Source organism: Gopherus evgoodei, chromosome 6 (assembly GCF_007399415.2).
Source record: "Gopherus evgoodei ecotype Sinaloan lineage chromosome 6, rGopEvg1_v1.p, whole genome shotgun sequence".
NCBI classification, from domain to species: Eukaryota; Metazoa; Chordata; order Testudines; family Testudinidae; genus Gopherus; species Gopherus evgoodei.
In genome coordinates, this window is record NC_044327.1 from 32,137,271 (window position 1) to 32,152,834 (window position 15,564).

Here is a 15,564-nt window from a genome sequence, read left to right on the forward strand (position 1 = left end):
ATTGCAGAAAGTGAGTGTGCAACGACATAGGAATGTCCGATTGAACTGCACAAAGCAGAATCTGGCCTTATATATGTACTCATCCGGAGGTGTGGGGAAGAGGATTGGGCCTCGTACCCTGCAGTAACCACAATTTTACCCAAAATACTAAGTGGGCAATGGTGGTATATGTTTGTTCCTATGAGTCAGTACAGAAATGGAAATTCTGCATGGAGACGACTCAATCCCACAGTTTGTTTAGTCTCCACTCAAATACTATTTTAAGTTTCTCCCATGACAGCACTTTATCTTGTTAAGAGAGACAACACTTTATGGGCCATATTCTTTCCTCAGTGATGCTGGTGTAACTCAGTTGATATCAGTGGTGTTGAACTGGAGGATGTCAATGAGAGGAGAATTTGGCCCAATAACCTGTTATTTGCACATTAGAATCAATCTGATTATCAAAAATATAATGTGAAATCTCCTCCTGCTGACATCTGATGGCAAACAAATAACTTTGGAGATGGTGATATTAGAGGTGGCCAGATTCTCAGTTCTTAGTCTTAGGGCAGAGATGGGGGGGCTAAGGTGACTTTGAACCCTCCCACCCCTTCCTGTATTTTGAGGTAGCCAGGAACCTGCTTGACCCTGATGTAAGTTAAAACAACCTCAAGGAGCCTTTAACTTGTGTTAGGGTGACTAGATGTCCTGATTTCATAGGGATAGTCCTGATATTTGGGGCTTAGTCTTATGTAGGCACGTATTACCCCCTATCCCCTGTCCCGATTTTTCACACTTGCTGTCTGGTCACCCTAATTTGTGCTCAGCTTCCCATGGCCCCGATGGGGGGAAACAATGCATTACACCTGTCCATACCCCTGATCACCATTATACCAGGGGCTGGAAGCAGGGCCGGTGTAGAACCCTTTTGCTCTATAGTTGCCAGGGAAGCCCTCTGCACAGAGTGTATTCTCAGGGTGCCATTTCTCCCCACTTTAAGGCGTCCCTTCACTGTCAGAACTATGTGAAGAGGCCTTAGAAAAACAGAATCAGCACTTGTGTGTCTGGGTTTGTCAGGATTTATTTGGACGGTGGAACACTCAGTGGTACTGACTACAGTCTGGCAGGCACTGCAAGAACAAAAAAGCATTCATGATCACTGATCACACAGACAGCTGTAGCATGGAAACAGTATGAACAAAAAGGGCAAATCCCAAACTGCCGACTAAAGCGAAGCATGCTTTAAACATACCTGCAACAATATTCTTAAAGATTTTTAAAATGTGAAATTTACCTGACTGAATGGTCCCTTAAACAAACAAACTGAAAAATGGAGGCTCAAACAACTGATTCATAACAAACTTATTTAACAAATATTCACTTTTGACCTGATTATACAGTAACCTTGATACAAATCATGACAGTAAAGCATGTTGCATGTGTAAGATACTGTATTTTGAAATCTATTTGTTACATGCAAAAGTGCAGAAAGCAATGGTAGCTAACACTATGACAAAACATTTAAGTTTTTATAACTTAGCCATAATTATCTTTGTGCACTACTTACCCCACTGTGATGTCAAAGATGTTGCTTCCAACAGAGCTGGATACTGCCATATCACCTAGGCCTTTCCGTGCCACAATAACACTGGTAATTAGGTCAGGGATAGAGGTGCCTGCAGCTAATATAGTCAATCCCATGATTTCTTCACTAATGCCAATGGTCTCGCCAACCTAAAAGGTATTGAGAAAAGTACAAAAGAATGCAGAGAGGTCATGGGAGGAATGGGCATTCTTTGCTGTAAAGTTGGCTAAAATGGAAAATCACCTAGGGGCATATTCTAGCCTCAGTCTTTGGTAGGATGCCAATGGAAAGAGAGTAGAATACGCTCCCAAGTTTTTGGAACATGACATTTTTGAGTTTTGGAATTAAACCATCAAGATGACCCTGCTGACTGAATGACTCTTCTAATACTTACTGCTAGTAGGGAGAAAAAGAACACATTTATATTATTAATGAAGCAGTCAGTAAGGGGAGAAGTGGCCCTAAATGACTAGTCACAAACTGAGACACATAACTATGCATCTGAAGAAGTGGGCTGTAGCCCACGAAAGCGTATGTTCAAATAAATTAGTTAGTCTCTAAGATGCCACAAGTACTCTTGTTCTTTTTGCAGATATAGACTAACACGGCCGCTACTCTGAAAACTGAGACACATAGGACAATTACATTCCACACCTTTATCATTCTCTTACCTGATGTGCCCACCAGACCATTAAATAAGAAAAAACTGCTATCCAAGTGATTGCTCCAAAGAATGTGACAGGAAAAAATTTCCTGGAGGACTGAAAGAGAAATAAAACAGAAAGAGTGTGCATTGATGTTAAATATTGACCAATGCATATACAGTCCCTAAACAAATTCAGAATTACAAACATATAGTGATCTAAGAAAGTTAGAAGAGGATTAAGTAGCTGAACCTCTGCATGTCCTGATCCTGCAGTTCTTACAAAGGCAAACCTCCTGCTGACTTCAATAGGAAAATAGTCTACATCAGGACTGTAATATCAGAGCCATAGTGATGATCCTGATCATACTCTATAGTAAATATTGGTTTGCCATTCATTTTGTATATTCTTAGGTTGAAATTTGCTTCAGTGCTTTACTGAATCAGGGCCCTGACTTTGAATTTACCAAATAACTTTTATTCATAGACTCATAGACTTTAAGGTCAGAAGGGACCATTATGATCATCTAGTCTGACCTCCTGCACAATGCAGGGCACAGAATCTCACCCACCCACTCCTGTAACAAACCCCTAACCTATGTCTGAGTTATTGAAGTCCTCAAATCATGGTTTAAAGACCCCAAGGTGCAGAGAATCCTCCAGCAAGTGACCCGTGCCCCACGCTGCAGAGTAAGGTGAAAAACCTCCAGGGCCTCTGCCAATCTTCCCCAACCCCAAATATGGTGATTAGTTAAACCCTGAGCATGTGGGCAAGACTCACCAGCCAGCACCCAGGAAAGAATTCTCTGTAGTAACTCAGATCCCACCCCATCTAACATCCCGTCACAGACCATTGGGCATATTTACCTGCTAATAATCAAAGATGAATTAATTGCCAAAATTAGGCTATCCCATCATACCATCCGCTCCATAAACTTATCAAGCTTAGTCTTGAAGCCAGATATGTCTTTTGCCCCACTATTCCCCTTGGAAGGCTGTTCCAGAACTTCACTCCTCTAATGGTTCATAAGGAATCAGTTTGAAAGTGGAAGACAGCTGTAACAGTCTATGATATTCTTTAGAGCCATTTTCCACTTTTGTAGTGATTCTTTGTGAATAAAAGTTATTCATAGTCAAGCTAGTCCTTATCTTGAGGTCTCAAAGCATGAGTATCATTATCCCTGTTTTACAGATGTGGAAACTGAGACACAGGGAGGTGAAGCGATTTGCCCAAAGTAATCTAGCAGGCTAGAAATGAGAATTGAAACTAGGTCTTCTGAATGCAGGCGACTGCCCCATCCTCAAGGCCACGTGCACACACTCAAAATATTCCAGGTAGAATTAATATAAAATGTTACTTTTTGCCAACAAATTCTATAGTGAGAATGTACTTTTTGCACAACCACAAAGGTTGTTGCAGAGTCCAAAATGCTAAAAAGGTACATTTCGAAGATTTTAGCTCATCATATTTTACTTGAAAAACAACCCTTTTATTTTCAATTAACATAGTAGGATGCAATTAAGATGTACTGGTTACTGTGAAACCCCTTTGCTTTGTTTTGTAGAGAGGTTCATTATAAAAGAAAGGTAAACCTGTACACACAATAATGTCTTTGAAGCCCATTAATGAGTTCCAAAATCTATATCACACCAAAGCAGACTCATTTTTAATTAGGATTTCTCCTTTACTAATGTCAAGCTTTGAATGTACAGTATTCTCACAACAAATTAATGGGTTTTATTAAAATTCATTACTTATTTTGGTCTCTGTGCCTTTCAGTGTCATTCATCATCCCGACTGCCTTTTAAGCAAGTCATACCTGTTTAAAAGGGAGAGCTTAAGTTAACTAGTTTGGCAGAGCAATCTTGATCGTAATTCTGTTTGGAATAATCACATTTGGTACTGCAGGCACAGTTTGCTGAAGAATCAGAGAGGGCAGTGCAGAACAGGGAATAAAGTTGGCAACATATGACCTCCAGAAGAAGGAAGAGGAGAACCCACATACCCCCAATGCAGATAGAGGTAAGAAACCGTTTTCAGGCTCTCTGCACAGGTATTATGGCGGAGAATGGTTTGGAAGAGTCATCTGAGGGAAGGGACCAGAAGGAGACCCCCATCAACCAGAAGGCATGGAATGCATTGTCCTAGGGATGGGAGTTCCAAGATCATGACATTTAAGAAGAGGATATGAGTGGTGGTGGTCAGGGACTCCCTCCTAAGTGGGACAGAGTCATCCACCTGCCTTCCAGACCGGGAAACTCGAGAAGTGTGCTGCTTGCTTGAAGCTAGAATTCAGGATGGGTTGGAGTGTCTGCCGAGATGGATCAAGCCCTTGGACCGCTACCCCTTTCTACTGCTCCATGTGGGCACCAATGATACTGCTAAAAATGACCTTGAGTGGATCACTGCAGACTACATGGCTCTGGAAAGAAGGATAAAGGAGTTTGAGGCGCAAATTGTGTTCTCATCCATCCTCCCTGTTAAAGGAAAAGGCCCAGGTAGAGACCATTGAATTGTGGAAGCAAATGCATGATTATGCAGGTGGTGTTGGAGAGAGGGCTTTGGATTCCTCAACCATGGGATGTTGTTCCAGGTAGAAGGATTGCTAGGAAGAGATGGGATCCACCTAACAAAGAGAGGGAAGAGTATCTTTGCAGGCAGGCTTGCTAACCTAGTGAGGAGGACTTTAAACTAGGTTCATCGGGGTGACCTAAGCCCAGAGATAAGTGGGGAAGTGGGATACTGGAAGGAAACACAAGGAGGAGAGTACAACTGGGGAGGCCTCTTGATTCACACTGAGAAAGTAGGGCAATCGGCTAGTTATCTTAGGTGCCTGTTGTGATGGGTTGGATCACAGAAATCCCCTTGGGAGCTGCCAACTGATGTACCAAGACTACCTCTGCTCCTGTTTTCCCTGCCAGCTCAGGACTCCAGCACCCTGCCTTGGTGAGCCAGACCCTCCCATCTGCTCCAACAAAGACCCAGGGTCTGAATTACTTGCTCCAAAGCTGCAGGATTACCTGAAAACAGCTCACAGAAGTGTGCTTGTCTTTAGCACTCAGATGCCCAACTCCCAATGGGGTCTAAACCCAAATAAATCCGTTTTACCCCGTATAAAGCTTATGCAGGGTAAACTCATAAATTGTTCACCCTCTATAACACTGAGAGAGAGAGATGCACAGTTGTTTGCTCCTCCAGGTATTAACACATACTCTGAGTTAATTAATAAGTAAAAAGTGATTTTATTAAATACAGAAAGTAGGATTTAAGTGGTTCTAAGTAATAAAAGACAGAACAAAGTAAGTCACCAAGCAAAATAAAATAAAATGTGCAAATCTATGTCTAATCAAACTGAATACAGATAAGATCCTCACCAGTTCCAGAATGCTCCCTTTTACAGACTAATCTCCTTTTAGCCTGGGTCCCGCAATAACTCACATCCCTTGCAGTCTCTGTCCTTTACTCCAGTTTCTTTCAGTATCCTGGGGGTGGGTGGGGTGGAGAGGCTCTCCATTTAGCTAGCTGAAGAACAAAAGGAGGGGTCTCCCAGAGGTTTAAATAGACTTTCTTTTGTGGGTGGAGACCCCCTCCTCACTCCTATGCAAAGTCCAGCTCCAAGATGGAGTTTTGGAGTCACCTGGGCAAGTCACATGTCCATGCATGACTCACAGTCTTTACAGGCAGAAGCCACTGTCCACATGTTATCTTGCACGTCTCCACGACGACTTCTTATATGGACTGGAGCATTCCAAGATGCATTGTTCCACAAGTGCTTCCTGATTGGGTACTTAACCTTGTGAATTCCTTCCTAAAGAAGATGACCAAATGCCTCACAAAGCTTACTTACTTCAATATTCTTAACCTCAAGTACAAAATGATAATATGTGTACAAATAGGATGAATAGATATAGTAGACCATAACCTTTACAGAGATATGTTACATGGCACAGGCAGCATAAAACATATTCCAGTTATGTCATATTCCCATAAAGCCTTATGGGAGGAACCATCACATCTGTACATGAACGCAAGCAGCCTGGGAAACAAGCAGGAAGAATTGGAAGTCCTGGCACAACCAAAGAACTATGATGTGACTGGAATAAAAGAGACTTGGTGGAGTAACTCACATGACTGGAGCACTGTCATGGATGGGTATAAACTGTTCAGGAAGGACAGGCTGGGGAGGAAAGGTGGAGGAGTTACACTGTATGTAAGAGAGCAGTATGATTGCTCAATGCTCCAGTATGAAACTGCAGAAAAGCCTGTGGAGAGTCTTTGGGTTAAGTTTAGAGGTGAGAGCAAGAAGGGTGATGTCATGATGAGCATCTGCTATAGACCACAGACCAGGAGGATGAGTCAGACGGGTCTTTCTTGGACAACTAACAGAAATTTCCAGATCACAGGCCCTGGTTCTCATGGGGGACTTCAGTTACCCTGACATCTGCTGGGAAAGCAATGCAGCAGTGCACAGACAATCCAGGAAGTTTTTGGAGAGTGTTGGGGACAACTTCTTGGTGCAAGTGCTGGAGGAACCGACTAGGGGCCATGCTTCTCTTGACCTGCTGCTAACAAACAGGGATGAATTGGTAGAGGAAGTAGAAGAGGGTGGCAACCTGGGCAGCAGTGACCATGAGATGGTCGAGCTCAGGATCCTGAGAAAAGGAAGAAAGAAGAGCAGCAGAAAACAGACCCTGGACTTTAGAAAAGCAGACTTTGACTCTCTCAGGGAACTGATGGGCAGGATCCCCTGGGAGGCTAAAATGAGTGGAGAAGGAGTCAAGGAGAGCTGGCTGTATTTTAAAGAAGCTTTATTGAGGGTGCAGGAACAAACCATCCCAATGTGCAGAAAGAATAGCAAATATGGCAGGTGACCAGCTTGCCTTAACAGAGAAATCTTTGATGAGCTTAAACACAAAAAGGAAGCTTACAAGAAGTGGAAACTTGGACAGATGACTAGGGAGGAGTATGCAGGGGTGTAATCAGGAAGGTCAAAGCACAATTGGAGTTGCAGCTAGGAAGGGATGTGAAGGGTAACAAGAAGGGTTTCTACAGGTATGTTAGCAACAAGAAGAAGGTCAGGGAAAGTGTGGGACACTTACTGAGTGGGGGAGGCAACCTAGTGACAGATGATGTGGAAAAAGCTGAAGTACTCAATGCTTTTATTTCCTCAGTCTTCACAGATAAGGTCAGCTCCCAGACTGCTGCACTGGGCAGCACAGTATGGGGAGGAGGTGAGCAGCCCTCAGTGGTGAAAGAAGAGGTTATGGACTATTTAGAAAAGCTGGACATGCACAAGTCCATGGGCCTGGGTTTAATGCATCGAAGGGTGCTGAGGGAGTTGGCTGATGTGATTGTAGAGCCATTGGCCATTATCTCTGAAAACCTGTGGCGATCGAGGGAGGTTCTGGACGATTGGAAAAAGGCAAATATAGTGCCCATCTTTAAAAAAGAGAAGGAGGAGAATCCGGGAAACTACAGACTGTGAGCCTCACCTCAGTCCCCGGAAAAATCATGGAGCAGGTCCTCAAGGAAACCATTTTGAAGCACTTGGAAGAGAGGAAGGTGATCGGGAACAGTCAACATGGATTCACCAAGGACAAGTTATGTCTGACCAATCTGATTACCTTCTATGATGAGATAACTGGCTCTGTGGATATGGGGAAAGTGGTGGATGCGATATACTTTGACTTTAGCAAAGCTTTTGATATAGTCTCCCACAGAATTCTTGTCAGCAAGTTAAAGAACTAGAGATTGGATGAATGGACTATAAGGTGGATAGAAAGCTGACTAGATCATCAGGCTCAACAGGTAGCGATCAATGGCTCAATATCTAGTTGATAGCTGGTATCAAACAGAGTGCCCCAAGGGTTGGTCCTGGGGCTGGTTTTGTTCAACATCTTTATTAATGATCAGGATGATGGGATGGATTGCACCCTCAGCAAGTTTGTGGATGACACTAAGCTGCAGGAAGAGGTAAATACACGGGAGGGTAGGGATAGTGTCCAGAGTGACCTAGACACATTGGAGGATTGGGCCAAAAGAAATCTGATGAGGTTCAACAAGGACAACAACTACCAGAAGTGGAGTTCCAAAGAGGATGGAGCTAGGCTGTTCTCAGTGGTGGCAGATGACAGATCAAGGAGCAATAGTCTCAAGTTGATGTGGAGGAGGTCTGGGTTGGATATTAGGAAAAACTATTTCACTAGGAGGGTGGTGAAGCACTGAAATGGGTTCCCTAGGGAGATGGTGGAATCTCCATCTTTACAGATTTCTAAGGCCCGGCTTGACAAAGCCCTGGCTGGGATGATTTAGTTGGTGTTGGTCCTGCTTTGAGCAGGGGGTTGGCCTAGATGACCTCCTGAGGTGTCTTCCAACCATAACCTTCTATGATTTAGATTTTAAACAACAAACATTCCTTAAAGTCACTGTTGTTTTGGCTCTCACTCACATCAGAATATTTTTAATGAGCCAATGGTAATGTTTTACAAGCTTATGTGAATGATCACTAGGACTGCTTCTGTGCGTAAGTGCTCTCCATTGGGAATACTGGTTCCACTGTCTAGCTTGTAATTGTGGCTTGACTCTACAGCACTTCTCTCTGTGAAACTCCTTTTAGCTTCACTTTTAATTTTTATGCCCACAGACTACAGGTAAGGCTACGATTTAGTCACAGAGGTCACGGCAGTCACGGATTCTGTGACTTTACCAGACTTCCATGACTTCTTGGGTTTCAGCTGTTGGGGCTGAAGCCAGGGTTGGAGGCGGAACTGTGTGCCCCTGCCCTGCAATTGGGGCTGGAACCAGGACCTTGCAGCCCCTGCCCTTCTGCTTGTGGCGGGGGCTGCAGCTGGGGCCGCTCACCCCCCTTCACAGCTTCCCAGGGCAGTATGCCACCCCGGCTGCATCTAGGGCTTGGCGGAGGCTGCAGCCAGGGCAGCACACCCCTGTCCCGCAGCTGTGGCCAACTCTGAAGTGAGGGCTGTGCACCCTGCCATTGTGGGGTGCTCAGCTTGTTAGTCCCCGACCCCATGGGACTCCATTCCTTTCCCCTACCTAGCCCCGGGCACCGATTGTTTTGAGTAAAGTCTCCGACAGGTCACGGGCTGCCCTGTGAATTTTGGTTTATTGCCTGAGACCTGTCCATGAATTTTAGTAAAAATAACCATGACAAAAATCTTAGCCTTAACTACTACAGCCTTAATCTTAACTTAGCAAAACTCTCCAAGCAGTAACTTCCTCAGACGGTGCATTCAGATCAAACCATGAGCTCCTACGTGAATCCTGCAGTTTCCATGTGAACTATCATTGCAGAATGTAAGATGTCTGATACATGCAGCCTCTGTCCCTCCATTCTCTGGAGCACAGCTCTCCCCATATAGGCATATGAGTAATTTCCATCTGCAGGGAGGGAATTAGGCTCAGAAATGTACTGAATGTTCCCATTACTTTCCCTTAACATGACTGCAATTAGAGAGCAAGCACTCTTTGAATATCGTCCATTTAGCATGCTTAAGTCAGTCTAAAGACTTCTTTTTCAGGGAGCTCACAGGAATTCAAGGCCAGCTCTACTATACATTACCTCCTCATAGATCAGAACCCATGACTCAACCCACCCACATTAGGCAGAACAGGCATTCTCCTGGGGCAGCACAATCTTCAGGGACTGTTTTGTGTGGTTGACTTCAAGCTAAATGGAGTGCCTGTAGATGCTACTTGCACCAACAGGAGGTTTTCAACCTTTTTTAATTTGTGAACCCCTAAAACATTTTGAATGGAGGTGTGGATGCCTTCGAAATTTTAGACATAGTCTGTGGCGCCCCAGGGGACCATGGATCAGAAATTGAAAACAACTGTTCTATGGTAACGACAACCTTTCGTGGACTCCTCAGAAAATAGAGGAGTCCATGGACCACAGATTGAAAACCACTGGTGTAGGTAATCCATCTCCCTGACAAGTGGTAGCTAAATTGATGGAAGAATTTTTCCATTAACCTAGAGCTGGTCTACACCAGGGTTCAGGTCAGTAGAACTGTCTCTCAGGGGGGTGGATTTTTCACGCCCCTGAGAAACAAGCTATACCAAAGTACAGTCCCAGTGCAGTCCCAGACCTGAAGAAGAGCTCTGCATAGCTTGAAAATTTGTTTCTTTCACCAGTGGAGGCTGGTCCAATGTATTACTCTGCCTACCTTGTCTCTCTAATATCCTGGGACCAACATGGTCAAAACAACACTTCTGGCTGCTGCAGTGAGTATATGTAATTTTACTTCAGTGGGAGTACGACTGAACCTGAATGGGGCAAATGATTCAAAAGGATGATTTTTTTTAAAAGACATCCATTTCACTATTTTCACTGTCCATTTTTTTCAACTTTTTGGATTATTTTCTTATTTTGTGTACATTTGTATGTTTTCTTTAACTGAAGGCAGTGAGATGAAGTGGTATGCGTGTTGTTGGCAATCAGCTTTAAAATTCTAACTAGGAGAGCCAATCAGAGCAGAGGGATTTGCATATTCTTGTCATCAAAAATAACAATACTGTGAATTACTCAAATTCTAGCTATTGGCCAATAATGGCTGTCAGTTAACCAGAGTATAGGGTTATCCATACCATATGGTTATTGTAAAATAATGATATAGTGTTTATGCAAATCAGACAAGGAATCAACTATAATGCAGGAAACTGCATAGCTGAGAATTATGTCAGTAACTTTACAGCATACAAGCACCCTGACTGTCTAAGCCAATTTTGTTCCATTATAATTAGCTGATAAGCACTAGTTCAAGGCTATGTGTACTTAAACAGACTTTACAGTTTAATTATCTATTTTTAAAAACGAAAACATTATAACTGAAAAAGTGCAAAATGTAAAGCCTCTGCCAACTGTAGAAGCTGAAAGCATGCACAAATCCAATAAATATTGTAATAATTTGCATACAGACGAATTTGAAAAAAGAATGGGAGTACTGTTTTTTCTGAGGCTGAATCTTCAAAAAAAATTAGATTGTAATTATTGTCAAAGTTTCTGATATTCATCCCTGCGAGTAAATCACAAGCTCCTGGGAACAATCAGAGCTGTCAATTCTAAAAATTTTCCTAGAAGAATTAGTCAGAGCTGCCAGACAGCAATTTTTCTCAACATTTCTTTCCAGTGGAGTATGCAGCTGTTGTAATGTTTGCTTTATAAAGATCCTAGCACCCAGTTTTATTACCAGTTGGCTCTGATGTGGTCATGGTAACAGGACAAATCAAAAAGCATACAGTAAATATGCCATTTCCACTTAGAGATGTCAACTGAATTTAGTAGCTTGAAACTAGATTTGTTGGACTGGTGTTTCTAGACAGAATTCCTAATGGTAGTTGAAAAATATCAGAGTTTAAAAAGAAGAGGATTATGATCAAATAATGTTTTCAGCAAATGTGCTGTTTCTTAGAGCCTGATCCTGCAAGGTGTTGAGCCTTTAATTGTTTGGCAAAAAAATAAAGGATTTTTTACCTTTGCCCACTTTTATTACTAGCGCTTTTATTTTATCTCACATATTTGTCTCATATGTACATTTATTTGTGTGAACTCTTTATTCTCTATTACTCTAGGCATTTGATATAGTTTATCATTCATCATATTTAGATAATTTAGGCTCTGAACCTGAAATTGGGTCTGTGCGGGCACATCTTTGTTCTTGTCCAGAGTCTTGTAGATAATAATGGTTCTATTTGTTGAAGGAAATGTTCACTTATATGGCGTCTCATTGTAGTTAATGGGACTCTGCCTGGGCACCAGGGGCAGATTAGGATTTTGTGGTGCCTCTGTGCCAGAGCACGTGGGGGCCTCTCCACACTCCTTCCCCCCCGAATCCCCTGACACTCCTGCTGGGGAAACGGGATTGAGGCACAGGGGCTTGCCCCGTTCCGCCCGCCTGGTTCTCCAGCCCCCACACCCACTGGGTGGGCGGGCAGAGCAAGCTCCCACGCCCTGACCCTGTTCCCCGGCTGGAGCGCTCAGTGGGTGGAGTAGGTTGGGGTGCAGGGGTGCCCATTTTTCCAGGCCCCTCAGTTGGCTGGGGCCCCTGGGCACGGGCTTTGTTAGCCCAGTGGCTAATCTGCCACTGATAGGCCTAATGATTTTCCCCATGTTAGCACCATGGCTGAATTTGAGCCTTATTATATTTTCTTTTTCCAGAGTGAAAAGGATGGAGGCAGTTGGGGGTGCGGTCTAGTGGATCAAGCACTGGACTGGGACTAAAGATACATGGTTTTATTCCTGGCCCTACCTCTAGTTTGGTGAGTGACTCTGAGGAAGTCACTTCACCTCTCTGTCCCTCAATTTCCCCATCTGTAAAATGGGGATAATGATATTTACATCCTTTGTATAGCTTTTTGAGATCTGTGCAAATATGTGCTACTATTATTACAACATCTAGCTATTATTATTAATATTATTAATAAAGGCATTTGAACAAAAAGCCAACCACTAAATCCCTATGGAATAAATTCATCCCTAGTGTACTACCAGTTACTTCAACAGCATTACAGTGAGGATGAGTCTAGCTCCATAAGCAGTTGTCTTAAGAAAAGAGTTTATTAAGCTAGCAAATGCTTATTAAAATGGGTCATTTACTGATTTAATTATGAAACTGCTTTTCAACTAATATATAGACCACAGTAGTCACATTTCTTTAAAAAAAAAAAGTAATTATCTGTACATTGGATAAAATTCAGGAAAAACAAAAACAAAGACAGCAGGGATCCCACTGATTTAAAAATTGTGTTTCATGTTAGAGAGTTTTGCTAAATTTTGCATTCATTAAACCATAAGGATTTATAGACCTGACTGTAGTTTGTTCTAGTGCTGGTCAACCCTATTAATACTTCCCCCTTCAGCTCAGCTAAAATATACTTCAGAAAGGAAGGTAAAGGAGAAAAGGAAAAACACTCTCAGAAGAAAGGTATGGGGAGGACAATTTTCAGAAGTGGGCACCCACAGAGGACGTACAAAGCTCTATATGGACTCTCAAATCTGCACTTAGCACACAAGTGCTCATTTCATGTGGCTAACTGCCAACACAAGTCTCCAAATAGGGAATTTGAATTTCCTATCAAAATGATCACATTTGCAAATTGTGTCCAAAGTGTTTAGTTTGCCTTCAAAATCTATTTGAATGTTGCCATAGGTTTGCTCAAACCTTTGACTTACACTGTGCATGTAAATCTGACTTCTGAAGCACACTTTGAACCATCATAATCAACCACTATTTTGGGTGGTATGGGTGGGGGGTGACAGACAGGAGCAAGCCAGAGAATTTGAGACACAAACAAGCTAATGAAGCATCTGTGACAAGTTAGGCAGCTGGGCACAGAAAATTTCTGCAACCATCTGGTTAATTCTTTCACAGTAATGTTCAAAGTAAACAGCTTGTCACATTGATACATCCTGTTACCTATTCTGTTGTTATTACATGTGATTACAAACTGCATACAATATTAGGCTCTGTTTCCTGCTATTCCCACATGACAAGCCATTCATAGATTCATAGATTCTAGGGTCAGAAGGGACCAATGTGATCATCTAGTCCGACCCCCTGCACAAAGCAAGCCACAGAACCTTACCCATCCAGTTCTATAACAAACCCCTAACCTATGCCCGAGTTATTGAAGTCTTCAAATTGTGGTTTGAAGATCTCAAGCGGCAGAGAATCCACCAGCAAGTGACCCATGCCCCACGCTGCAGGGGAAGGCGAAAAACCTCCAGGGCCTCTGCCAATCTGCCCCACAGGAAAATTCCTTCCCGACCCCAAATATGGTGATCAGCTAAACCCTGAGCATGTGGGCAAGACTCACCAGCCAGCACTCAGAAAAGAATTCTCTGCAGTAACTCAGATCCCATCCCATCCAACATCCCATCACCAACCACTGGGCATACTTATCTGGCGATAATCAAAGATCAATTGCCAAAATTTGGCTCTCCCATCATACCATCCCTTCCATAAACTTATCAAGCTTAATCTTAAAGCCAGATATGTCTCTTGCACCCACTACTCCCCTTGGAAGGCTGTTCCAGAACTTCACTCCTCTAATGGTTAGAAACCTTCGTCTAATTTCAAGTCTAAACTTCCTAGTGTCCATTTTATACCCATTCGTTCTTGTATCTACATTGGTACTAAGCTTAAATAATTCCTCTCCCTCCCTAATACTAATCCCTCTGATATATTTATAAAGAGCAAGCATATCCCCCCTCAGCCTTCTTTTGGCTAGACTAAACAAGCCAAGCTCTTTGAGTCTCCTTTCATATGACAGGTTTTCCATTCCTCGGATCATCCTAGTAGCCCGTCTCTGAACCTGTTCCAGTTTGAATTCATCCTTCTTAAACATGGGAGACCAGAACTGCACACAGTATTCCAGGTGGGGTCTCACCAGCGCCTTATATAACGGTACTAACACCTCCTTATCTTTGCTGGAAATACCTCACTTGATGCATCCTAAAACCGCATTAGCTTTTTTAACGGCCATATCACATTGGCGGCTCATAGTCATCCAATGATCTACCAATACCCCAAGGTCCTTCTCCTCCTCTGTTGCTTCCAACTGATGCGTCCCCAGTCTATATCTAAAGTTCTTATTATTAATCCCTAAGTGCATGATCTTGCACTTTTCACTATTACATTTCATCCTATTACTATTACTCCAGTTTACAAGGTCGTCCAGATCTTCCTGTATGATATCCCGGTCCTTCTCCGTATTAGCAATACCCCCCAGTTTCGTGTCATCCACGAACTTTATTAGCACATTCCCGCTTTTTGTGCCAAGGTCAGTAATAAAAAGGTTAAATAAGATTGGTCCCAGAACCGATCCTTGAGGAACTCCACTAGTAACCTCCTTCCAGCCTGACAGTTCACCCTTCAGTACAACCCCTTGTAGTCTCCCCTTTAACCAGTTCCTTATCCACCTTTCAATTCTCATATTGATCTCCATCTTTTCCAATTTGACTAATAATTCCGCATGTGGAACCGTGTCAAATGCCTTACTGAAATCAAGGTAAATTAGGTCTACCACATTTCCTTTGTCTAAATAGTCTGTCACCTTCTCAAAGAAGGAGATCAGGTTGGTTTGGCACGATCTACCTTTAGTAAAACCATGTTGTACTTTGTCCCAATTACCATTGACCTCAATGTCCTTAACTACTTTCTCCTTCAAATTTTTTTCCAAGACCTTACAAGTATGTAAGATGTCAAACTAACAGGCCTAGTTTCCTTTCTGTGAATCAAATTCTTCTTTAGATTCTGCCACCCATTGACTTTCAGTATATACATTTATACTTCATCCTCTGTGTTATGATATAGTATGTCCTATTGGGATAAT

At 42.8% G+C, this 15,564-nt stretch overlaps 1 protein-coding gene across 1 annotated transcript in view; it reads right to left on the reverse strand.

Moving 5' to 3' along the window:
- Nucleotides 1-15,564, reverse strand: part of SLC24A2 (solute carrier family 24 member 2) — a 189,697-nt gene that overhangs the window by 11,473 nt on the left and 162,660 nt on the right. The window contains 2 exon segments of the mRNA XM_030567450.1: nt 1,550-1,716; nt 2,239-2,328. Coding sequence (XP_030423310.1) covers nt 1,550-1,716; nt 2,239-2,328 — 257 coding nt within the window.